At 41.0% G+C, this 27,221-nt stretch overlaps 1 protein-coding gene across 1 annotated transcript in view; it reads right to left on the bottom strand.

The window, feature by feature from the left end:
- The window catches only part of myo15b (myosin XVB), a 111,215-nt gene that overhangs the window by 39,290 nt on the left and 44,704 nt on the right, over positions 1 to 27,221 (bottom strand). Inside the window, exons 27-40 of the mRNA XM_062378709.1 lie at positions 20,358 to 20,453; positions 20,035 to 20,270; positions 17,409 to 17,578; positions 6,830 to 6,902; positions 6,546 to 6,728; positions 6,324 to 6,433; positions 6,004 to 6,071; positions 5,433 to 5,517; positions 4,334 to 4,366; positions 4,079 to 4,159; positions 3,605 to 3,708; positions 3,239 to 3,472; positions 1,686 to 1,764; positions 1,315 to 1,434 (exon numbers count right to left, since the gene is read on the bottom strand). Coding sequence (XP_062234693.1) covers positions 1,315 to 1,434; positions 1,686 to 1,764; positions 3,239 to 3,472; positions 3,605 to 3,708; positions 4,079 to 4,159; positions 4,334 to 4,366; positions 5,433 to 5,517; positions 6,004 to 6,071; positions 6,324 to 6,433; positions 6,546 to 6,728; positions 6,830 to 6,902; positions 17,409 to 17,578; positions 20,035 to 20,270; positions 20,358 to 20,453 — 1,672 coding nt within the window. The remainder of the gene's footprint in view (positions 1 to 1,314; positions 1,435 to 1,685; positions 1,765 to 3,238; positions 3,473 to 3,604; positions 3,709 to 4,078; positions 4,160 to 4,333; positions 4,367 to 5,432; positions 5,518 to 6,003; positions 6,072 to 6,323; positions 6,434 to 6,545; positions 6,729 to 6,829; positions 6,903 to 17,408; positions 17,579 to 20,034; positions 20,271 to 20,357; positions 20,454 to 27,221) is intronic.

Raw genomic sequence — 27,221 nt, 5'->3', positions numbered from 1 at the left:
CTCTGTGTTACCTGCGTTTGGGCACTGCAGCAAGGATAAACGCCTCACTTTCTGTAGCCAGCTGGTGGTGCTATCGTTTTAAATCATGTTGTCTTTGTAGATGTCATCAGGTCGCGACTCTTGTATTACATGTCTGGTTGGACTGGATTGGACCAAATATGTACAAGATACAGAAGCTCATGTTTTAATGGCGTGTAATCAAACTTTGACGTCACGCCAAGGTCACACTGTGTGACAAGAAATCAATCTTTTAATAACTTTTCATCTCCATCTTGTTGTGATGACACTCAACTAAATTTCACGTTGATCTGATGAAAGCTCCACAACAAATACATCAAAGTAAAGGTGTGGAATATGGCCAAAATGGCTACCAAATCCCAAATGGCGGGCTTCCTGTGTGGTTTAGCATATCTGTCCAAGAGACTTATTTCTTTGTCATGAAAAGACACATGTCCCTATCAATTTTTGTAGATGTAGACCAATCGTAGTGCCGGGGCTGCCCTTTAGGGGGTGCTAGTCAGTTATTTTGACACGCCCATTCCTTAAAACTATCTGTATATCTTCAGGGGTGGGCTGTTGATACACATATGTAGTTTGAGGGAGCTGGACCCATGAACACGGAAGTTACAGCAATTTCGTGTGTCATGGCGAGTTGAACTTTGATGACAAGCCATTAATAATCCATATGATGAAAAGTCACAGTAATCGAAAGCCAACATTATCAATGTCTTGAAACCCATTTGACACAGTTTGACATGGTTTCACAAAGTGGATGAGGAGAAATACATCCAAGTGTAAAATGTACCAAAAACAAGACATTTCCTGCTGCCACCAGGAGGCGCTGTGATTTTAAGTCACGATTTCTGTGTAGATGTCTTCAAGTCGCGACTCTTGTCTTACATGTGTAGTTTGGAGTCGATTGGACCAAATATGTCTGAGATAGAGAAGCTCGTGTTTTGATGGCGTTTCATCAAACTTTGACGCCACTCAACGGTCAGACGGTATGACGAAAAGTTGATCTTTCAATAACTTTTGATCTCCATTTTGTTGTGATGACACTCGTCTAAATTTTAAGTTGATATGGTGAAAACTCTACGAGAAGTACATCACGTACTTCTCGTTTTACTGCGTGAATTGACATTTATATCAGTGTACCATCAGTAATACTAAATAGGTGACCAATTTTTTGTTAATGTATGTTTCATTGTATCTTTGTTTCTTTAAAAAAAAAAAAGAAGAATGTCTAAATCAAGGAAATGCATGTTAAAACAAAAAAAAAATATATGTTCTTGCATGAGGCCTATTGTTATTTACCATCAGGCTTAGATGCTGTAGGTGGGGTTGATGGACGATCCAATGGCAAGGGAGGGGGCTGCTGTTTAACTGGTCTGGAGAGGACCTTTGGGTTTTTTAATTCATCTTGGGGCTGAGTGCCTTCAGAACAGTTGGGGAGATAGATGACGAGGAATGAGAAAAACAAAGACTGAAATTGGAAAAGTGTTATTTATAACAATTAAAAACAACTTATTTAGCTTTAAGACATTGAGACATTCAATTAGAAATCTTAGCAGCATCTGCCTTCTCTGTAATCTAACGATTTATATTAATCTTCTAAATTACTAACACAGTATGCTTTCAATATGGAACTGTGTATTCAAATGTTTTACTTTGTCAGATCAACTCACCGATCTTTTGGAAGTATTGTCTCTTATGTGTAAAAGACGGCAGGTTATCTGGAACCGTTGAATCCATTTTTATCTGTGGCTGTGGCACAAATAAATACAAATGTAAACACACTCAGTAACATCACATTTTCACATTTAGGGAATTAAAGCATAAAGGTTGCATTATTTCAAATGAACCACATGTTCAGAGCTAAACTAACAATGAATGTATCATGCTAACATCCTTCCATCTTTGGGTTTGGGCAGAAGAAGGATGATCAAGATATCCCCCTCCCCACCCACATTTTCAGGCTTCTCCTAATGCAGCAAGCTTGGGATCTGCCAGACCATGCAAACCATCCCAGTAAGCACTGTAGGTCACCATCTGATGAAGCCACCAGAACAACATTGCAATGGGGGCCCTGAACATGGCCCATTTGGAATCCATGTCCCCAGCCTCATGGAGGAGGCCAGGAGGTAGGGCTGGATGTCTATTAATCAGAAAGCCCCCCGCCCCCATTCCGCTTCTTACTCAAGTATTCTTGAGTAAGATACAGAACCTTGAGTTGCTTGAATGAATGAATGTGCTTAAATGGTTAAGCTGCATAACTGTATTGTTCATTGTTTTGATTGATTATCAAGACCACAAAAGTTCTATATAAATACAGACCATTTCTCATTAACATGACTAGCACAGAAGGCTAGTAACAAGACACTACTCAGTATATGATCAGGCAGGCCGTTCCCCTAATTATGTCACTCTACTTGCTCCATACTTAACCACATGAGCATTGAAGACCCCAATGAAGAGACGGGTTTGCTGTTTGGTGCAAAAGCATCAGGGAACCGAACTGTTGCGCTGGGTGTCAATCCTTCACTATCAGGAATACTTATACTGTAGTTTATTTGGAATACTATCTGACACAGACATCATCCTGCTGAAAATAATCACTGGAGCACCAAATATGTATGAAACAGACATACTTTGTCCTCCCATTTGATAGACATGTCAGGGAAAGTGAAGGGAAGACAGAAGGTCCTGAAAGATCCACTATTGTTTTTACAGCATTAAAACAATCTCATCTCAAATCTCATATTTGAAGTTACATTACTCATAAAACCTAACCCAGAAATAAATGTAGGCATCAAGCGCAATATAGGAGTAAGTGTAGTAGGTAAATTAGAGGGGTATATACCACCAGACTACAGTTATGTAGTTATGTAACTGGACACTGCTTTAATACCATGCTTTTTTGCCTTTTTATGTGTCTGACAAGAAGAAATATATTTCACTCATTAATACAGTGTAATGTGAAAACGCTGTGGAAGCAAATTAGAACCAATAAGCATACAACTTGTGCATAAAAATTGGACAAAACATTAATAATGCCCAAGGGGAAAATTGGACCACTTCTGCAGCAAGTGGAAAAACAATGAAACTCAAGAAAAAGGTCATAATATTGGGAGGTTATAAACCTGAACATAAATATAACTAAAATAAGTTGTAGAATAACATGTTGAAAGAAAAGCAGTATAGTGTAAGATAAAGATGTGCGAAAATATATATTACATACTTCTCGCTCAAGTTGACTACTTGTGCTTTTAGTTGTGGGTGTTTTGGACTGGACAGGTGGGGCTGAGTGGGCTTCACTGATACGTTGATCAGACCGCCTCCTCCACTTCCTCGCCTCCTCTTGCTCCTCCTCTCGCTTTCTGTCCTGCTCTTTCTGTCGCTGCCTTTGTTCCTTCTGCTGTTCTTGTATCTGCTGTTGGGACAGACTCATTGCTTGCAACGTCATTTGTTGGGCCTAAAGAATGGGAAAAGAGAGGACAAGGAAATACAAGTTAGGGAGGCAAGAAAACGGTCGAGGGGCAAATGTAGTATTAAAACATTGACCATTGTGTTTTAAAAATGATATGCTATTGGTGCTTCTCCTCACCATGATATATGCCTGCTGGTTGATGAGTGTCTGCTGTGCTGCTGCTGTCTGAATTGGGTCAATGACAGGAGGAGCAGGCATGGGAGCCTGAGGCATCATCATTGCTGTGTAGGGACAATTGTCAGATAGAAATCAGCTACGTTTAGATACAAAAAGAAGAAACACTGCATTTACTTAACTTTATTCATTCATATTTTAACAAACAGAAAATGACATCACCTAACATCCGTTGAACCCACTGTTTGTTCATGTATCTTTAAGCTAGCGTTAAATATTATAATAGTGGGTTTTCTTAAATTTTAGACTACTTCTTCACATTAGGGTAAATAATGTGTATACAGTAAGTATCTGTGCATACAATAAGTACGCAATTATATTTTCTCCAATTAACATAGTTTAGAGGTCCCTGTAAAAAAAAATATTTTCTCTGCATTTCTCATAAAACTGGATGATAACTTAATGTTAGGAGATTACCTGGCATGCTTGGCATGGCTGTCATGTGAGGCATCATAGGAGATGGATAATAACTTTGCATTGAGGGGTTAACCGGCATTCCTGGAGAGAAGCAACAGTTGACATAGAGTGTCATAAATGTTACCAAAATTTAGAGATACTCAAATAATACAGATTATTCAAGGCATGAGAAAATATCATAGAACAGGACAGAAAATGTTTTATTACTGGACGAAATTACTGGAAGAAATTGGCATGCATGAGCTTTCTACGTACCCATAGAATAGCCTGGCATCGACATAGGAGCACCTGAAATAGAAGTAACCTTATTGCAATTTAAGTTATATTTCTTAATAAACTTCACTTGGAACATATAGGCAGTGATATATTCAAATTCTTAAAACAGTTGTCTGATATTCTAGATTTCCATTTTTTACATACTTAATGTTAATATAATTTATTTACTCATGTGTCTGGGCATAATATGGATGGAATTACTCATTTAAATTTTTCATAAAATCAAAGAAGCCCTTCATGTACCCTGTTTTACTGCTACTTCTATTGTTTTCATTTGAAAACCTTTGTACCTGTATCTGTCTCCTCTGTCCTCCTCCTCCTCTTCCAGATTAATATTGTTATGTGCATCAAGTTTATTCTTTTTTTAAATCACTGTCTAAGTCAGATGGTGATTTATGCTATCCAGATTGCAAAGCCCTGCTGAATGTAAATTTTCAAAATATAAATTAACTAGACTGTACCTGACATTTATGCAATAATAGTTGTGTCTCCTTTAAGGCTGAAACATTCCAGCAGATAATTTGTCTTCTCTAATTATTCTTTATGTGATAAATCTCTCTACACAATTTATCGATGCACATGAGAACATCTTCGAATCTTTAAATTTACCATTGTCTGCTCTAGAGCTGCAACAACTACACTAAAAATAATAGCACACAGTGGCAAGGTCTTCTGAGGTGGGGGCAGTAAACCAGCTAATCCAAAGACTTGTGTAGCTCACAAGACAACACTGTCTCTCTCTCAACACTTAGAGAAAGAGAGAGAGAGAGAGAGAGAGAGCGGGAGAGAGAGAGAGAGAATTTTCTTTACCTTATCAAAATGTAATTTTGAGTAGTTTTTTTGCTTTTATATAGTTGTTAGTTGCAGCCCTAGTATGCAAACAAATTAAGCACAAATCTTATTGCATAGACATAACTTAACATCCTGTGCCCTCATCACATTAGCAGTTATTAGAACAAAATAAAAACATATACTTTTTGAAAGTATGCAAGTGATTGTTTTTTCAAACTGACCTTCTAAAGATTGAAATTGACATTTGAGAATGTTTATAATGCAACCATATGACTAGCTTTTGTACCAGATCCATACATACCCGGATACATTGGTCCGATACCTCCTCCTCCTCTCATCCTGTGGTTTAACATTGCTACTCTTTCCGTATCCTGCACCCACACACACAATTACATAATACATTACATCGTAAAGTCAGAAGCAACCCCATGACTTAACTTTCCAGTGAATATTAAGATTAAGATATGTTTATTCATACCAAACACATGCACAGACATGCACAACACACCCATGCAATGGCAGGCAAATTCAACCTCTGCATTTAACCCATCTGTGTGCAGGACACACAGAGCAGTGAGCGACCATGTACGCCGCTCAGGGAGCAGATGTTGGGGGAGTAAGGTGCCTTGCTCAGGGGCACTAGACAGGGTAGGGAGACCAGAGACGAACCAGAGACCTTCTCTGCCCATAGTCCAAGTTTCTGCCACTAGACCACCGCCTCTCTATATATATATAGGGACCAGTGTTCACACTGTGTACACCCCACAATATCAAACTGAAGTGTTTCTGATGAACAAGGAAACATCAATCACAGATTAGTGTTATATAATAGAAATAAAAAACATGAATTCACTAACTGCAGGTCCTTGGTCGAGGACTGGATCGAACAAGTCATCAACGTAGGCATCTATCTGTTGACCGTGCCCTGCAAACAGACAACTTATGAGACCTTTTACAATACGTTACGTTAAATATATATATATCGGTTTCACCTTTAGCCAAATGAGGTAAATTGAATCATTTTGAAATGCACTGTGTGAACAAAATATAGAATCTTGAATATATTTCCATTACCAAACGGAAACCGTGTGTGTGTGGGGGGGGGGTGTTTGTGTGTTGTCAGTTATTTTACATTAATTCTACAGTTGTATATTATTGATTTAAATATGTCACCTACTTTCACGTGGATAATCTGATTCCCAGGGGCTTCTCTCATAAGGGGGAAGCCCAGGAGCTTGCACTGGCGGTGCCGGAGGTATGAGGTCATCTATATCTGTAGCCGGCAATCTGGAGAAAAATAGAGAGAGGGAGATGGAGGAGTTGGAAGGAGACACGGAGATGCTCACGTGGGTCATTCTGGATCGCCCCCCAAAAACGAGTTGCTCTTTAATTGCTTCACCTGTCTCCGTAACTGCTGAACAGGTAGTCAGAGTTTGTAGAGGAGGCTGACTCTACTGGTTGCAGCACGTCAGCCTCTGCTCCAGCCAGCAGATCCATGACAAAATCGGAGCCAGCTAGATCTGACCAGCCTTCATCACTCAGTAGAGACACTGACCAGCCTTGAACTGCCTCAGACACACCTCTATGACACACCAACGACACAGAGCAAAGAAATCTGGGAGAATGTTCAACCTTTATTAGAGACATTTGGAATACCTTGGAGGTTCGGCATTAGATGAGTACCTGAAATGAAGAAGCCACGCTGCTAGCTGCTCGCCAGTGGTCCATGATTCAACTTCAGTTGTCAGCTTCTCATCTGTAAAATATCAGAGGATAGTTATTTTATGCACAATGTTTGTATTTAACTTTTTGTCCGTTAGTTAGCTTTATTACGCAAAATCTTTTTAACATATGTCAAGAATGGTTGAGAAACCCTGCCTGATCACTTTCAAAGACTCCTGCATTAGTCATAATGGGGGACATGTCTGAGCATGTTTAAACATATTTATGCATGTTTTACTCAGTCCATAGCAACACATTGTTATATTGTTATACAGACTTCTGTTTCACATTAACCGTAATTTACATCCAAAGGAGTTTAATGATTTAATATTGAAAGTATTTATGAGGTGTATTATTCTATAAGCTGAAAGTCAGTAAAGCACCCACACATACTGGAAAATAGGGAAGTACATTATTGACTGACTAGAAGACAGTGAAAAAGCTTAATATCTTTCAGTGTGTATTTGTATGAATATGTATATAAAATAGATTATTTATATATGTTTATCTTCTTGTTCTTCATCGGAGTTCTTCCTTTTACGAGCTTCCTCCAGCAAGAAACAGAGTAGTTTTACTTTATCTTCAGCAGTTTGAAGGAGTAGAGGAGTAACCATTTTTTACCAACCTGTTTTACATTACAATTTGTTCTCAAAGGTTTCTGTGCTCACAAGACTGTCATGGGATCTTCATGTTGATTACTGTAATTTGTTTGAGTATGGAAGTAAATCTGTGTCATCGGGATTTGAAACAAAAAAGACATTGAATTTCTAGCACTGAATATTTATGCATGGAAATTATGTATTTGAATGTTTTTCAACGTTTAAAATTCAACCGCAAAAAATTCGACCTCAAAAAATTCAAGCTCAAAAAATTCACCCGCAAAAAATTCAACCTCAAAAATGTAACCTCAAAAAATTCAACCTCAAAAAATTCAACTGCAACATCCGGGGATCCAAGGAGGAGCAATCGATTCCAGATTCAAGATCGGGAGCGTGCGTCAAGCAACGAGGTGCTTCGGTGAGTGTTTAAACTCTTCTATATGCCATCGGTGTAGTTTGTTTCTGTAAGATGTAGTAATAGACAGCTGACATGTGTACATTCACGGACTTTATTGGACATAAACTAAGTGGAACTTAAACGAGATGACGTTCGGATTTTTTTTTTCCGAACGGGCCAGTGACTGGCATGGGTAACGCCAGGATTTCAATTTTGGATGGGCCACTATTTAATAGGAAAAATAATACTTATTATATGATCCCTGCCTGACTTGTTTGTGTTTATCTGCTGTAGACGAGCTTTAACAGCGCGGTGCGCCGCTCTCTCTCCCGTTAAAAGTGAATGTCGCTCCCCCAGCTCTCTCTCTCGCTGCCATTAACTGAACTGGGACTGAAGTATCTAACTTACTGAGGGGTTGCTCCTTTAAGTGCTTCATTAGTGGAATCAGGGTAGACACTTGGATGTAGGTAGATAGAAGCCAGGCCAGTCTCTGCACCGCTTGCTTATTCAGTCTTAGAAACCCTTTTTTAGAAAGAGCTATCCGCTATCCCTGTACTAGAGCGACACTGGGATCTAATACATCTGACCATAACTTTGTGGAATGATGCAGTATGAGCCAGTAAAGAGAACATAACATTTTGGTGCAGATCCCAGAAAATAGGCAGATCCAATAATTTAGTTTCCCTTTCTCTATATGTATGTATTTCCCGCAAAATGTTATGAACATCACTCTCACAGCACACATAATGAGTGTGACATGTACATATACTAATGAGTAAACCTACTTGATTCTTGTTGTGCTGGATTTGTACCATCATGATTGAATGCACTCATTGTAAATCGCTTTGGATAAAAGCTTCAGCTAAATGAAATGTAATGTTATGTTATAAGTATAAGACAATTTCTTGTGTGAGCGAGATAACTATATTGCATGCCACTGACTGTCAGCATGTACAATAGCAACTTTATGGACATGTTTAGATAATTCTAAGTTCACTGGTATTGTATTTAATATAATTAAATGAATTTACCCAACTAAAGCTGTTATTTACTCAGTGTGCTAAAACCATATAACCATATTTTTTGTATAGCTTATTCACTCTATTTAGGGTGGATTAAAACGAAGGAAACAGTGAGCCTGCTCCGGTAACAAATGAGACTGTGTAGCCTTAAAGTAGAAGGAGCACAGCAAATCAGTGAAATCTAACAGACATGGAAACAATTGTAAGGAGAAAGGGAGTTTCGCCCAAAAATTTCAGAGAATAATGACATCAGCAAGATGAACAGCAGGATAAACTATGCCCAAAAACAGATAGTGAGGGTGGAGGAACATATTCAAAGCATAGAGTATGCTACTTTTGGTGCTTCTGGAGCTATAAAAAAAGTATCAGACTTGACTAATGGAAAAAGAGGAACGCTTGAGAAGGGAGAACATAAGATTAAGATTTAGATGCATTTATTAGTCCCAAACACATGCACAGACATGCAAAGGCACACTCATGCAGGTAGGGAAATTTAATCTCTGCTTTTGACCCATCTGGTGCAGGACACACAGAGCAGTGAGCGACCATGTACAGTGCTCGGGGAGCAGATGTTGGGGGAGTAAGATGCCTTGCTCAGAGGCACTAGACAGGGTAGGGAGACTCTTGGATTTTTGGACAGATCAATCCAGGTTCGTCTTTTGTTGTCTCTCCGTGGAGTCGAACCAGAGATGAACCAGAGACCTTCTCTGCCCAATGCCCATAGTCCAATTTTCTGCCACTAGACCACCGCCTCTCTTAAGTATAGTGGTAAGAGGGAAGGGGCAGAGGAAAATACACCGTCGATGATTGAAGTGGTTGAAAACCCTCTCTTGGAGAAACTATCCCACAGCCCTGAGAAGATCGAAAGAGCGCATATTTCCCATTCCTGAAAAGACCTGCCACCTAGATCTATTGTGACAAAGTTTTACATTTTCAGCGATAAATAACTAATCCATTCAGCGTGGCAGAAAAAGGCTTCCTTTGGCGGGAAAAAGATTGTTCATAAACCATTATATACTGTATGCGCTGAAGAAGTTGAGAAAATGGATGGAGTACACAGAGACAAAAAAAGTACTGAAAGAAAAGAAAACACTTTGGGTGATCTACAAAGAAGAAACGTGTGTCTACAACTCGGAGAAGCCGACTCAAGCCATGGTGGTGAGAGGATTGCAAATAATGGTCGTCAAACGAGCAGAGAACTGGCTGCAGATGAACAAACGTCTGTCATGGCAAACAAGCCAAACTCAAGATGAGAAAAGCCAATTGGAGACAACCCAATTGGGATGGCAATACAATAGCTGCAAACATAGGGATAACCCAGGAAAAGTTGTAACTGAGTCGAGACGCAGACATTAAAGGTGAGATGTGACTGTTTTCTTTAGGTTCATCATATTCAAAACTAATTGATGTCAGATACAGATCCATCTCTTTTTGTATGGGTAAAAATGCCGGACTTCAATAGTTAATTAGAGCAGTAGAACGAACAAGGGATATTAGCATAGAGGTAATGATGTCTAATCTACTGAGCGGGCCACATGGTTTTCATGGTACTGCCATACAAGCCCTTAGCCAGTCAGATTTTGATTGGTTGAATGGAAAACTGCCTTCAATACCCCAAGTGTTCGACAAGTACTTCGTCGTGCCCTTTAAGTTAACAAATGCTCCAATAATCTGTCACCCCCTTGTGAAAGACATTCTTCAACATCACGGAATGCGATAATAGCGGACATTTAGTCTGAAAATCATGATTTAAATTATGCCGTTTTGATTTTAATTTAAATGTCGGTGCTTACGGACACTTCGATGACACCATAGAAGTAGTAATGGAGGCATTTTATGTTTTATTTCCGTAGATTTTTTTGACGTTTGAAGAAGTGGACACCATTTACTTCCTTAGTATTGGATTTGGCTGCAACGCTGTTTACCCCTGAAACTTCAAAAGTGTTTTATGGACTCAAACTATTTTCACTATTTGGGAACTATCCTCCTATGCTGCATTGAGATGGTCCATAGGGGCAAACCTTAAGTATTACATGATGCACCAGGCTGATTTGTTTTGCTAAACTCTGCAAATTATGCCAAAGTTGTCATGATTCTGAGCTAAATTATCTGAAGAGCTTTTGGATTTTTGCCAAACACTTTTGATGGTGGACATTTTCATTGTATTTTGGGGTTTGGATTAGACATGTGTTTAGTTGTTCTATTCTGAGTCCTGTTTCCTGGTATATTTTCAAATCTTGCCGCCTGTGTGTCTGTGACTTTATTTCCTCCTTTTTTCCTGAGTCCCACCTCTTTGAATTTCCTTTGTAGTTTTTCAAAAAATACAAAATACAAAAAATAAAATAAATGGTCAGTGTTCAAGGTTAATACAAACAACTACATTAAGTCATTGAGTGTTTGGTGTAAGAGATTTACCAATATAATTTAAATATGGCTGCCAAATTTTCAAAAAGGTGTTATATCGCTTTCTGAGACAATAAGTAATTTTTTCCAGGGGGATGCAACTATTCATCTCAACAGACCACCTGTAAATAAGAAGAGGGGAGTCAGATTTCCATGACACTGCAATGCACTTCTTAGCCACACATAGAGCAACTTCAATGAATTTGAGTTGTGTATTGGTTAGAGAACAGCGAATACTTGTTAAGTTCCCCAATAAACAAAATTCAGGGTCCACTGGAACATCTACTCCCGTGATCCTGGTTAAAGTGGAGCAGATATCATGCCAATACATTTCAGGACCCAAATTAGCCCTCAGAAAGGATCTTAATTGGAGATAACAGAAAAAGGTTTAATTGGACAAATTATATTTCCTCTTCAGGTGTTCGAATGGCATGAAAAGTCTTTTGTCGAAGCAATCTTCCAACTGTTGGATTCCCTTATGGTGCCATCTGTCCAGAATCTTATTATCAAGTGTCATGGGCATAAGTTCATTTTTCTTTAAAGGTGTTTTAGGTGACAGCCTTCAATCCAAGACTTTTGTGAACCTCATACCATATTTTTATCAGATGCCTAAATATAGGGTTATCTGTCCTGTTGTTTACCGTTCTAGAATTGTGCTTATAAATGAAGTCACTGGGGACCTTTTCATTCAGGGGGTATAATCCGATTTGTGTCCAAGAGGGGGCGCCACTGCTCTCAAAAAAGAATGCGATGAACCTCAGATGAGCTGCCAGGTAGTAGTTTTTAAAACTTGGCAGTCGAAGTCCCCCGAGCCATAGTCCCATGTTAGTTTCTCCATAGATATCCGGGGTGTTTTACAATTCCATAAAAATTGCCTGACGTATCTATTGAGAGCTTTGAAGAATGATTGTCGCAAAGGAATGGGTAGGGATTGAAACAGATATGCAATCTCGGTTGTACGCTCATTTTAATACAATTCACTCTTCCAATCAAAGTGAGAGGCAAGCTCAGCCACCTACGTAAATCATTTTCAATCTTACTGAGCAGTGGGAGGTAATTCAGTTTGTACAGGTTTTTGAGGTTGTTGTCTACAAATATACCAAGGTATTTTATACCATCCATATCTAAATTGACTTGTTCGCTGGAGTTCAGAGTGATCAAAATTTGTCAATGGAATAATTTCACTTTTTTCCAAATTCACCTTATAGCCTGAAACATTACTATAAGTATTTAATACAGTTTGTAATTTGGAAAGAGAGTTATCAGGATCTTTTAAGTACAGAATAACATCATCTGCCAGTAAATTAATTTTATGAACTGCCTGACCCACCTGAAAGCCTTTTATATCAGGTTCTTGTCTAATTGCTTCAGCCAAAGGTTCAATTGCTAAGACAAAAAGTGCTGGAGACAAGGTGCATCCCTGTCGACTTGATCTGCTTAAAGGGAATGTAGATGAAATCTGTCCATTGGTGCTGATTTTTGCCTGGGGTTTATGATATAAAGTTTGAACCCAGCTAATAAATAATTGACCGAACCCAAACTTGGCCAACACTTTAAATAAGTATGGCCACTCTAGCCTATCAAAGGCCTTCTCAGCATCTAAAGCCAAAGCTATACTGGGTTCCGATTCAGATTTTGTTAAGTGAATAATATTAAAAAGCCTACACAGGTTATTAGCTGAGAAACGTAAAAAATAAAATAAAGCCACACTGGTCTGGATTTATTAGTCGTGTCAGGTATTGGACAAGTCTGTTAGCCAGGGCCTTGGAAATGAATTTATAATCTGTATTTAACAATGAAATCGGCCGATATGAAGAGCATTTCAAAGGATCTCTACTTTTTTGTAAATAACAGTAATTATGGCTGTAGAGAATGACTCGAGTCTTAGAGGCCAAGTTGATGACATCCATGAGAAGTGGGAGGACTAAGTCCTTAAATTCCCTGTAAAATTCTGGAGGGAACCAATCTTCTCCTGGTGATTTGTTTGCTTGTAATGAGCCCAGAGCTTTTTCAATTTCTTTTTGTGTAAAGGGCAGATCAAGACTATTTTGATCTTCTTGGCCAAGTTTGGGCAGTTCAATCATGGAAGAAAATTCATCAATGCTACTCAGATTCTCTGGTGGTTCTGATGTGTATAAATGTGTGTAAAATTGTTTGAATGCATCATTAATTTCTGTTGGGTTATGTGATACAGAACCTGTTTCAGTTTGGATTGAATTAATCGTCCTAGAGGTTTCTTCTTTTCTCAGTTGCCAAGACAGAATTTTGTGCGCCTTCTCTCCCAATTCATAGTATCTCTGCTTGTTTCTTCGAATGTTTTTTCAATTTTGTAAGTATGCAAAGTATTGTATCTAAGCTTTTTATTTACCAAAGACTGGTGTACATCTTTAGACCTTGATTTTTCAAACTCTTTTTCCAGTTTCAAAATGTCTCCTTCCAATTCTTCTATTTCTGCCATGTATTTCTTTTTGATACCTTTGGTGTAAGAGATTATTTGTCCCCTTAAAAAGGATTTTAGTGTGTCCCATAATATAAAACTATTGGGAGAAGAAGCACAATTTGTCTCACAGAATAGCCCAATCTGATCTCTTATAAATTTGCAGAAATCTGGCTTTTGAAGGAGAGTAGGGTTCAGACGCCACCTATACATATTAGTAGTTTTTTCAGGCATATAAATGGACAGGGTCAGAGGTGAGTGATCTGATAATATTCTGGACAAGTACTCAGATTCTACTGATCTGTGGATCAGCTGTGTTGACAACAGGAAAAGATCAATCCGAGTAAAAGAGTTGTGGCGACCAGAGTAAAAATAATAATCTCGGGTTTGAGGGTGCATTTGTCTCCACACATCAGTTAAGTTTAGTTCCTTCATGAATTCTATTGTAATTTTGGTTGCTTTAGATTTGGATACCGATAGAGCTGACTTATCTAGAACAGGATCCAGGCAGAAATTAAAGTCACCCCCCATAAGAATGTTTTGCCGTCCTGCCGACACCTTCAGGAATATATGACTCCTCGTCATAATTGGGTGCATACAAATTTAAGAGGGTCCAGGGTTCCGAGTAGATCTGTCAATTCACTAAAACATATCGCCCCAATGTATCAACAATGGTTTCTCCAATTGTTACAGGTGTGTTCTTATTTATCAAGATGGCCACTCCCCTAGCTTTAGAGTTAAAGGATGATGATATTACATGCCCTATCCAATCTCTTTTCAATTTTCTATGTTCCAGCGGCACCAGATGGGTTTCCTGTATGAAGGCAATGTCTATTTTACATTTTTTCAAATGTGTTAGAACCCTCTTCCGTTTAATAGGTCCGTTTAACCCATTCACATTGAAGCTCACAAATTTAACCACCCTGTTCATCACTAGCAAATGATTCTACAGAGATATTGCCCCTTCCATAAGACAAATGTGTCCCCTACGACCAAATAATGTAAAGTAAAGCACTGACCAAATGAAAAATGGTAAAAGACAACAAAAAAAAAGAGAACGGTAACATCCCTCCCCTCCCACCCCGCCTTATGCCTCCCCGAACCTGGCACATAGCATCCCGTGTTCATCTCAAAGGGAGCTACTGGGCAAGTAACTACAATATGTTACCACTAGCCCACCCCCCCCCCCCCCCCGCGACAATATAGTAACATTAATTATATGATACCGCGATATAAAGCAGTTAAAGCAGTGAAAGTATAAACAGTATCAGCACCTCAAGTTGTGCGAACATGGCAGCAGTTCAAAGTGGACCGTTGTAATATAGTGTATATAAGACAAAATGCAAAAAGTCCCAATGCTGCGAGCAGCTGGTCAGCTGCTTTGAACAAATAGCTCCCTCACCTCGGCGCAACCGTGAATTAAATGCAGAATGTCAGTGTGTGGATCTACTCCCCTTCTCGTACATTATTCCTTTCCAGGGACTTCGCCGCCTCATTCGGGTCTGCGAAGATCTTGGGCGCTCCGCCATCCCGGGGGTAAACATAAAGCTTGGCCGTGTATCGCAGAGTGTGTTTTATTCCATCGTTGCGCAGAGCCTGTTGAACTTCTCTGAAGGCACGGCGCTGAGCCAGGACCTCGCTGGTGTAATCCGGGAAGACAATGACCTTTTCTCCCTTGTACTTCATGGATTGTTGTCTGCACAGGCGAAGAATTAACTCCTTCTCCTGAAAGTGATGGATGCGCGCTAGGATGGTACGCGGTCTGGCGCCGACAGCCGGCTTCGGTTGGAGGGAGTGGTGCGCCCGGTCGACTTTTACTGGATGCGGAAAGTGTTCGTCGCCAAGCAGTTTAGGGATTCATCTGGAGACAAATTCCGTGGGTTTACCGTCCTCCTCACCCTCTTGGATCCCCACAATTTTGATGTTGTCCCTCCGAGAGCGGGCCTCCAGGTCAAGCACCTTGGTGTGAAGCTGAGTGTGCGTCCCGTCAGCTCAGTGCATTTAGCCTCTAGCGCTAGCATGCGGACGTCAAGTTCGCTAATAGCCTGCTCCTGGCTGTGCTTGCAGTTCAGCCTGCGAGGCTGCGAGTGACTGAAACTTAGCCTCAAAGGCATCGAAACGTTCATTAATGCAGCGCAGGACTGACTCTGATACCTCTTTGCACAGCTCCTTACACATTTCATAGGTTTTATCTGGAGGTATGTCCGACCTGGTGGGAGAATCGCCAGCAAGGCTGCATCTATCGGCGGTCCTAGCTCCAGCTCCGGCAGCTTGACTGTAGGTGGATTTGGCTTTGCTGGAGACGTTTGGCTTCGGCATTTTGGATTTTCAGTTTGATAAAGTTCTTAGGGAGATATACATAGACACACTTGTGGTCTATGGGCAAAATAAACGCGGTATAAAGATGATTTATAAGTCGCGGAGAGGAGCGCCAACCAAACACGTCTACATCCTTTGCATGCCCTTTCCTTATTCTGAAAAAATTATTATATATAGATAAACCTATAAAATGTCGCTAAATGTAATTGTTTGACAATAAACTCTTGAATCTTGAATCTACCTTTCCTGTGCCATTCCTGAAAGACAGTGTCCTGAACCGCTTGTTAGAAAAGATGATTTAACGTGATGGGGCTTAGAAGAGTTAGAAGTTAACTGTTAACTTAAGTTGGGCCAATAATCTATTACTTTTTTTTACCACAGGTTTCCTGATAGATTTAATTGAGTATAGGGGAAGTGAGGATCCAAGCAATGCACGATAGAAAGAGTCACTCCTTCCTTCACGGGAAGGGGCACCTCCGGTCGGGCCCCGCATGACGCCGGGTTAACGCGTGCGTTAGGGCTTGCATGCAGGTGTGGGAGGATCTCCTCGCCAGACCTCTCCCCGGCGCTGGCTCGCCCCCGCCGGGCACATTTCCTCCGTGGCGGTGCGCCGCGACCAGCTCTGGGTCGGCTTGGAAAGGCTTGGGGTGGGAGGAATGAAGACCACGCCGAGAAAGGTTTCACAAAAGCGTCTGCATTATGGGGGGACGAAGTCGGCCCGATGCCTTGCCCGCGACAGCCCCAGCCGCGGAGACACAGGGGTCTCCGAGTGATGGAAAAGCCATCCTCACTCTTCAATTAGCTCAGGCACCAAAGTCAGAGTGTATTGTATATATTTTTATTTATTTAAGTATAGTGTAAACTTTAGTTAACAGTTCATATATTATTAATAGTTTAAAGTTAAAATGTGTTTTGTATTTATTTATATTTATAATCTACTTTAAACAGTTCATATATTTGGGATAAAAAAAGAAAGATATTGTTAAATGTCGTCAAGCGTTGTTTTGTAGTTTTTGTCATTTAAACAAAATACGGTTCAGGCACCGTTTAGGCACCAGTATCGTTTTAAAAGTATCGGTTTAGCACCGGTATCGGATAAAAACCTAACGATACCCATCCCTAGTGAGGACTAAGGTTTCTGCTACATTATTAATGGGAAAGAGATTCCTTTCTGGTAAGATATAATTTGAATTGCAAGAATCAACCAAACTGACTGAGCAGTGACAGAACAGAGGGTAGTGGAGTACTTGGCTGTGAAACAAAAAGCAAAAGTTTCTTGCTTTCTTTGAAGTTATGTGACTGTCTGGCATTCACATCTGCTAAATATTTAGTTTGTTTTTTTTGTAGAATTTGGCAATCTCACCATTGAAGGTTTGAACTTCCACCTGCATTGTGCCCTTCCTCTGGCTGGCCATCCACTCTAGCTGGGTGGGTGGGTAGATCCGCGAAGTGGGAGCTGGTAGCTGCAGGCTAGTCAGCATTTTGTGCTGGCACAGCGAACGGTACTCCCTTGGACCATGGTCTGATACATACCTACAAGAGAAATACTGAGTTATGACAGATTAAGTGGTGTTTTACAGTTTACACATTAGTGCCTTTGACAACTCTGTTTTAGCCCCCACCCAGACTGCTTGGAGCCTGGGTGTGACACTCGACAGACACCACCCCTTACTACCAACATTACTACAACAACACGTTCCTGTAGATTCATGCTGCACAACAGCAGGAGTCTACACCCCCTTTTCACTCAGAAGGTGGCGCAGGTTCTGGTCCAGGCCCTGGTCATCTCACGCCTATACTATTGTAATTCCCTCGTGGCAGGTCTACCTTCTACTATAGCTTTACAGGCATGTTGCTCTGCCCCAAAAAACATTTCTGCATATCGCAGCCTTTTCCACTTATTCACTTCATCCAAATTATCCTCCCAGGGTACTGTCAATTATATGAGGTATACGATGCGCAGGGTGTTGGACCAGAGTATCACGTCTGGTCTTAGGGTGGTAGGCCAACGTCCACCATCATCTCCCAGTCTGGAGGGCTTGCTCCTTCCGACCACTCCTGGTCAGCTGAGGAAGCCCTCTCTCCGTCCCTGTTCCCCTTCTCGGACAAACTTTGTCCTTTGAACTGCCTTTGATGTTTTGGATGGCATTTCATTGTTCTAGATTTTTTCCTAGATAGCTATTGTCCTCATCAAATGTCGACAATCATCTTCATAACACAAATCAATACTGCTAAGGGAATCACTATTAATCATTAAACCATCAATGACCAATTTAGGAACTTTTATGTGTCTTTGTATACTTCTGAGTGCTCAATTGATGAGGCACAATACAAAAACCATTTTGAAGTCCTTTCTAATAATCGCCTGCCTTCTCTGATGTGAACCAAATGTTGTTATAATCATGTTGGTTGTTTTATTGTTTTAAATTTGGAAAATCTACAGAAATTGAATTATCAGAAAATTGATGATATACGCACAAGGTAAAATATTACTACTATTGTTTTTATTTTGTGAGTGTGATGCGCTCAGATGGGGGAAAGGCCAGTCTTTGTTCGGGGATACCGCAAGTTTTAATTGTGAAACAACAACCACGGAATCCGGCTTCGCTTGTGGATTATATACTGATGTTGGATAATTTCACTGGGGGTCCCGGATTCTGCACAGACTGTGGTCAGGCTGTGCAGTTTCCATTGCGTTTGCCACAATTCCACCTGTCAATATTATTTTTGCCTTAAGGCTGGCGCATGCTTCTGCGTTTTCACGGGTCCGCAAGCGCAAGAGCCCTTCCGGCTCCATACGTGCTTATGTATCTCTTCTTACGTGCTTACGTGCGTTGCCTAATTTTTTCGAACTATACGGCAAAGCTCCGCAGATCTTACGCAGCCCGAAAGGGATGTGATTGGTTTGCTAACTACATCCTTTCCGGAGTAGCATTTCCGGTTTCATGCCACATAATACTGGGAGAAACAATGGAAGATTTAGAAGAACGAATATGGACCAAATAGAAGAGCGATTGGCAGAAGAGATCCGAAAGTATGATCACTTGTATAACCCGTCACTGACTGGCGGATTTGTCCGCCAGAAAAAGGCTACGAGGAGCCGCAGTGGCTATGTAAATAAACAATCTACGAAGAAGAAAGAAGGCGTCTCTAAGGTCTTCTTCGACAAAACACGTTACTCCGCCTAGTGTTCTTGTGGGGAATTGCTTTGTAACAAGCGCAACAGTTTGAGAAGCATGAATGACATTGAGTCCTTTGGCACAGCTGCGTGAAAAGCCGCAGACTTAGTTGCAGAAGAATGAGCCGGCCTTGAGTTGGGACAATCTTTCATTGGACTAGTTAATTTGAAAATATAATTCTTGGGTTTTCTGTTAGACCAGGGACTGATATTGTGACCTGTTTGTATGAGTTGCATTATATATATTGGCGCCTTGCTTTTGTGTTAAAGTGTTAAATAAATGTCTCTAAATAATCTCTTCAGTGAATCAAACGCACAAAAAGTAAACTCAAGTATAATTCAAGTACTATACATCAAAAACACCATCACTAATCAGAAGTTAAAATGAGTGCAGGTCAGCGGGGGATTGAGCAGAAACTACTGTCCTTGTATGTCGACAACCTTTTCTTGTTCATCTCCGACCCAGACAGATCTATCCTCCTGGTGCTGGCTATTTTAGTTCACTTTATAGGATTTATGTCTTTTTTGTTTCTATTGTTCATAAGTAAATCATCTAAAAAAAAAAAATGTACCAAGAAAAACAAAGAAGTGCCATGCCCAAGCCCAGACACTACAAATCTTTGTCTTCCTATCTCTTTCACCAGGCCTGACTGTACCAAGTTCTCTAACATCCAGAGGCCCTCAAACATTTATTTCCGGGACGTAATAAGATAGTGCTCAATTAGGCTAGTCAATAAAGTGTACAATACACTCTTCACAAATCCCAATTATTTCAATAGCAATAAAGGGCTAGCCAAAGTGTTGCACCTACTTGAGAAGGGGTTTGTCCAGTGTGGGAGATGGGATAAAGGCACTGAGGCAGCAGGCCAGCAGTAGCCAGCCCCTCATAATGTCCTGCTCCTCTTGCAGGCCCAATATGTGGTGAGCTAGCTGAGCCAGGATCTCATCCCTCAAAGCTGGTCGGCTCTGCCCCTTCTCAACGATGTAGTTACCTAGCATCTGCTCCTGCCAGCTGCTGAGGTCTGACTCCCCTGTAAAACGTAAGATCTGAGGAAGAAAGGAAAGAAAATCCTGATTAGACTGCGACAAACTCTTATTTGACGTAACCTAAGTCAATAAAAGACTACTGTATACCAGTTTGTAAATTTCCAGGGCAGTTTTTGCATCTTCTGGCTCCAAAGAGGTGAGTGGCCTTTGAAGGGACTTTCCCTGAGGCTGACACCATGTATCCTGTGAAACATGAAATCATGAAATAAAATCTTGTCCATCCACTTAAAAATAATACATCCATTACAACATATTTTAAACTAGGAATGAGTCAGATAGAGCCAAGCTAAAGTATGTCGGTTTAACATTAATCCCCATGATTTAAAGTTTAGTCATCCTTTTACTTATGATAAATGGTTTTGTATTTATATAGCGCTTTTCTAGTCTTGGTGACCACTCAAAGTGCTTTACAGTACAGTTTTACATTCACCCATTCACACACACATTCATTCAGTGCATCTATTCGCAGCACTTTTTTATTCTATTGACGGCCATTCGGGGTTCAGCATCATGCCCAAGGACACTTCTGCATGCAGATGGGTCAGACTGTGGATCGAACTGCCGACCTCAAGGTTGGAGGACGACCACTCTACCCCTCAGCCACAGCTGAGAGGCTTATCTTCTTTTTATAATCTTCTTATGAAAAGAAGATACTTTTACTACAGTTTGTGAAGTTCTATGCATTTCTTCCTTGGTGTAAGTCATGAAATCCTTTAAATTCCTGATAGATCACTGCAAAACTATTATGCTGACATTATGTGAGAAATAATACTCTCGATTAAGTTAAACACAGACCAGTTTGGGGACTTCTGGGGCATGGACTACATAGCAAGGTCAACATACCCTGGATATCTAATGCTGCTCATCAACTCAGTAAATCAATCCAGGATTTCTTAATCTAGATATGAGCACGTGAACATAACAGGGGCATTGTTAACTGCATATTACCAATCGCTGACATGGACAAGTTAATTGGCAACAGTGCTGCATATTTCAAAGACGAGGCGCAAAACTCGACTGCACATAACGTACAGTCCCGGAACGATAAAAACGAACTTGTTTCTCTGGGGACTCGTTTACATGCGCATCTGGGAAGCTGAAGACAAGCGGGCACAGGTGAGTGTATGTATCTCATAAAATACTTAGCGGGTTTGTTGGTTTGTTATATTTGTATTGGTAGTTGTTAATCCTAAAAGTACATGTATGCAGTATGAAGTATTTTTTACTGATTTGGCGAGCCACGGAACTGCCGGTCTGCACTCAACTAATCGTGTCCCTAAACTGTTGTTTACAGGTGGCGCATAAATCCCTCCACCCGATGTCCAGAACAACTACATTACAATGCACATTAGTGATGGGAAGTTCGGATCTTTTTACCGTATCGGTTCTTTGAATCTCATTCACTAGAATGAACGAATCTCTTTTTGAGTCATTCGTTCGTTTCACCGGGGGTGGGGGGGGGGGGGGGGGGGTGCGGTGCGAACGATCCAAAGACTCGTACCCGGCAGATGAACGAATCGTTCAACTCCCGACGTGTTTCGTTCATCTGCCCACAGAGTCTTCGGCCAACATGTCGGCCACACAGAGCGAGCTCATTTCGCCGGTGACCGCGGTGCGGGCGGCGGACGGGAAACTCTCCCCTCGGAAAAGCAAGCCGAGCTCCGGTGCGGCGGGGCTCCAGAGCCCCCCGGTCACCTACATGCACATCTGCGAGACGGAGGTGTTCAGCTGTTCCTGCTGCGGCCCGGCGCCTCCATACCGCTGCACGTCCACCCGGACATGAACAGGGATCTACGGAGCTGCTGATCCGCACGCTGCCAGCACATCCAGCTGGCCCGCCGCATCCGCGGACACAGAGCTTAAACTGCTGCTGATCCACTGACTATAACAACGTCGCATTCCTACACTTATAAAATGTAATTCAATGTGGAATAATCCAAGTATTCAGAATACGTTACTCAGATTAGTTAATGTAACGAAATACGTTACAGATTACATTTTTTGGCATGTATTCTGCATTCTGTAACAGAATACGTTTTGAAAGTATCCTTTCCAACACTGGAAATGTTACTGACTTGAGAGCAGTAAGACACCTATATTTAAAAAAAAAAATTCTCAAGATGGTAAATTTGAACACACTTTTTAAAAAGTGCATGCCTTGTGTTTATACTTAAAATGACTTTGATTAAATTACTTAAATGCACACAGATTTGTTATTCTGGTTTCTGTAATGAGCAGTTAAATAAAAATGTGGGAAAGAATATTGTACAGTATCTAATATTGTGTTGGTCCTATTTAAATCATTCATTACATTTTTTTGGGGGGAAAGAGAGGATACAATAAAAGAATCGCATATTAAATCTTAATCGCAATATTTGGGGGGGGGAAATCGTTTAGTGCAGTGTAATTATTTCCCGTGATAATTAAATGCCAGTGTGACTATAAATGACAATTTAAAACCATACAAACTGTCATGTTTTACTGTATATAATAGAGGAGGTTTTCTTAAAAAAAATATGATCTGCCACACAAAAGCTGTCAGTCATGGCTGCTTTTTAACAGCGGTCCCGCGATAGGGAATTAGGTAACTGTTTCCTCTTCTGAGCCTATGGAGGTCACATGGAAAATGATCCAAAGACTCGTACCCAGCAGATAAACGAATCGTTCACCTCACCACCGTGTCTTCAGATCAGTGACTCGTTCTTCTGCCAACAGAGTCTTCGGATCAGTGATTCGTTCATCTGCCGGATTTTCCACGTGACCTGCAACAGCCTATGCAACAGTCCCGATGCGTGGCCACGAGAAAATGAACAAATCACTCTTTGAGAGGACTCGTTACTCCCGAGTCCTTGTAACGATTCGTTCAAAACGAACAAATCGTTCACGAACGACACAACACTAATGCACATATAAACTATTCTATATATACACAAAACTTCAAATATATTCACTGCCTGTCCTTATTATTTAATGTGCAATAATTTAACTTGCAAATATACATTGCCAATCCAGAAATGGCACAGGAACTGAGATAACATGGAAACATTCTCCGGTCATTAAAGGAACATATGGAAGCCTATTTCTGCCACATTGATGAAGAAAAAAAAATGTGTATCTCATAGTTATGACTACGCATCTCATTATTATGAGATAGTATCTCATTATTATGAGATACTATGTCATTATTATGACTTAGTATCTCATAATTATGACTTAGCATCTCATTATTATGAGATAGTATCTCATTATTATGACTTAGTATCTCATTATTAAGAGATAGTATCTCATAATAATGCTTTCCTGCTCTGCTGCACCCCACCATCAGTCAGAGAGTAAGTCATAATTATGAGATGCTGAGTCATAATAATGAGATACTATCTCATAATAATGAGATGCTAAGTCATAATTATGAGATACGGATTGTGGGCGGGGCATAACAGAGCAGGGAAGCCGTGGCTGAGCGGCTGCAGGGACAGCCGCCTTACTCGCGGAAGTGGGCAACTTATGCATCGATATAGAGACATAACATAATCGATCCATGTTTTCTGCTCCATTGATTGTCTTAGCGATGTGCTGCCGCTGTATAATTATAACCAGCGCTGCTGCAGGATCAGAACAGACGCTCATTAAAAGTCCGGTCTTCCTGTATGTGTCGGAGTCTGCTTCCGCATCACTTCCCCTCTGTCCTGCGCTCACTTTACACTTTAACAATAAACCCCAGCACCGATCACAAGTTATTAGGACACGTACAGGACTGACGTTTACTTTATGTTTGTTTGAGTTCATGAAACACATTAAACACTGTGTGCATGTAGTCCTCCGCTCCACACAACACAAGAGGAAACATGACGCGCACAGTCACGACTTTCAGGGTTAAATTGACGGAGCGATCATCGGTCATCATCGAATAATAAGTAAAAAATATATGTTTATCAGTTTTAGTGAAGAAGAACAGAGACAAGCATACACACACACCAACACAAGCAAACACAAACACACACACACACACAGACTCGCACGACAGACCCTGCAGTCAGTATCTCATAATTATGAGATACTAAGTCATAATTATGAGATACTAAGTCATAATAATGAGATACTATCTCATAATCATGAGATAATAAGTCATAATAATGAGATACTTAGTCATAATAATGAGATACTATTTCATAATAATGAGATGCTAAGTCATTATTATGAGATACTAAGTCATAATAATGAGATACTAAGTCTTTTTTTTCATCAATGTGGCGGAAATGGGCTTCATGCTAAAAGATGTTTTGCATGGTCTTCAACTAAATTTGCAAATGGTTTTGACCCATCTGGTTAACACAGGAGGACACACAGAGCAGTGGGCAGCCATGCACAGCGCCCGGGGAGCAGGTGTTCGGGGAGTAAGGTGCCTTGCTCAGGAGCACTTAGACAGTGGGGTAAAGATCCAAGTGTTGTCCTTCCAAGTATGTTTTTGTGTTGTCACTCCGCAGAGTCGAACCAGAGACCACCGTTGGATTCTCTGCCCATAGTCCAACTTTCTGCCACTAGTCCACCGCCTCTCCCTTACCCACTATTATTAAGATTAAGATTAGGATTTGTTTATTTATACCAAACACATGCACAGACATGCACAACACACTCATGCAATGGTAGGTAAATTTATCCTCTGCATTTAACCCATCTGGTGCAGGACACACAGAGCAGTGAGCAACCATGTACAGCACCCGGGGAGCAGATGTTGGGGGAGTAAACGCCGGGTTCACACCGGACGCGGAAGCGACGCCGAAGCGAGGCGGTAGCGCTAATCCCTAAAGCGCCGGCGCTTGCGGTTCACACCGGGCGCGGTAGCGACGCCGAAGCGCCGCTGTTATCAGCCTGCAGTAATAACGGCATTTAATAATTTTGTTCAAGCATATACTACTTGTTGCTCCAAAATTAACTGCATCCGTGTCCCAACATGTGTCCTTTTTAGTGTTGTCTTTATACAACATGTTCCGAGGATCATACAACTCACTGTACTTCTCCACTTCAAATATTAATTTAATGTCTTCCATGTTGAAGAACTTCTCCGCTGTTTGCTCCGTTAAATGTCGGGTGTCGAGGGTAAATTACGTATTCTCCACTCAAGCCTATGTGGAGAATACGTAGTCCCCCCCCACTGCTTGTGTGGCTGTAGTGGATGGGCAGAGGGGGACATTTAATAATGTGTTCGGTAAAAGTGTTAAAATGAAAACTCCTGGACAACAGAAGGTAAATACAAAGTATGGGATGCATATTTGATCATTTATCTCATAAACAATATGTCCTCAATATCGTCTGAAATCATTTTGCAGTGTGTTTCCTGTCGCGATACGCTCGCGTCAAGCGGAAAAAATAGACTCGACGCCGAAACGATCGCTGCACGGCGCTAGGCAGCCGCGGCGCAACGCTACACTTCAGCCTCCGGTGTGTTCAGCACAACGATTTAACATGGGAGTGGATGGGAGCCACAGGATTGGCGCTGCGCTTACGCCTCGCTTCGGCGTCGCTTCCGCGTCCGGTGTGAACCCGGCGTAAGGTGCCCTGCTCAGGGGCATAGACAGGGTAGGGAGAATTCTCTTGGATTTCTGGACAGATCATCGAGGGTTCGTCTTTTGTTGTCCCTCCGTGGAGTCGAACCAGAGACTGTGGCATGATGGAATAATAGTGTAAGGGATGCTTTTATTTTGTAGTAACAGGATGTGAAGGGAGACCTGGGTGAGGCTGTTTTACAGACCGGTAACAGGCACACGGGGGTTCTGCTGTCAATCAGGAAATAAAGACCGACTTCGAATACGTCGTTGTACGAACCTCATTTTAACCATAACTTGACAGAGACGAACACATTTTCTGCCCATAGTCCAAGTTTCTGCCACTAGACCACCGCCTCGCCACTCTGTAGATTTGACGACATATTTGACATTGTAAAGTCATCCTATATTAGTCAAAATGGTGGCCTATTACCAGACTCAAAATGTAGGGGCCAACATTAATTGTATAGAGCATGTCAAACATATTTTATTATTGTCATCCACCATTGCACATGATATTTATAACCTACATTTGACAATCACATTTTTTTAGTTATTTGATTTTGTGGTATAATTAATCTGGATGATTACGGTTCACATTAACGAGGTGTTCTGGCTGTGCTGGTCACGTCTTGTCTAATCTCCTGTCGTGTGTGGCAGGTGAGCTTTGTATGCACTAATTGTTGGATTCAATTTCAATGTGTCTATCCATAGAATAAATCTAATTAAACAAACAGTACTGTACCTATCTTAATAAATTCTGATTAGTGTTGGTGTTTATTGTTAGAGTGCAAAGTAAGCGCAAGCTAGCAGAGCAGTTGGGAGGGAGGACTCTCCGACAGGACACTCCACCACAGTAGAGGGTTACCAGACCTATAATGTTTATCTTCCCTAAACCTGAAGCAGTGACAGTAAAAATTCTGAAGCTGCTGTGTGTTTTAAAGTGTGACTTATAAACTCTGGATGAATTAAACAAACACGAAGTAAATACTGAAAGCTCAGGAAGTTGAAATTTGCCTTTTGAAATTATGTTTTGAATTATGAAATATGTTAAAACCTGAATGGTTTGTCTCTGGCTGCTGTGGTGAGAGCCCCGTGGCATGGTCTGCTGCCACACTGTTGTTTTAATATTGGCTGCCAGGGGACCATGATATTATAGGGGTTTGCCTGCTAGCTGATTGAATTTAACTGAAGGAAGTTAAGTGACATCCATTCCTTGATTGCGGATAGGCACTCTGTTAGGACACTCAGGCAGCTGACTTTGTCTGGTTTGCAGGACAAGTATATTTGGGTGTCATGATATGATATCCCATTAAAATGGCTGATGAAGTTTCCTAAAGGGAGCATGTTGAGCAAAAATAGGAGGGGACCAAGAATGGAACCTTGTGGCCAACTGAACCACTTCCCT

The sequence above is a fragment of the Platichthys flesus genome, chromosome 20, assembly GCF_949316205.1.
Source record: "Platichthys flesus chromosome 20, fPlaFle2.1, whole genome shotgun sequence".
Taxonomy (NCBI): domain Eukaryota; kingdom Metazoa; phylum Chordata; class Actinopteri; order Pleuronectiformes; family Pleuronectidae; genus Platichthys; species Platichthys flesus.
This window is presented reverse-complemented; position numbering and strand designations above follow the sequence as displayed.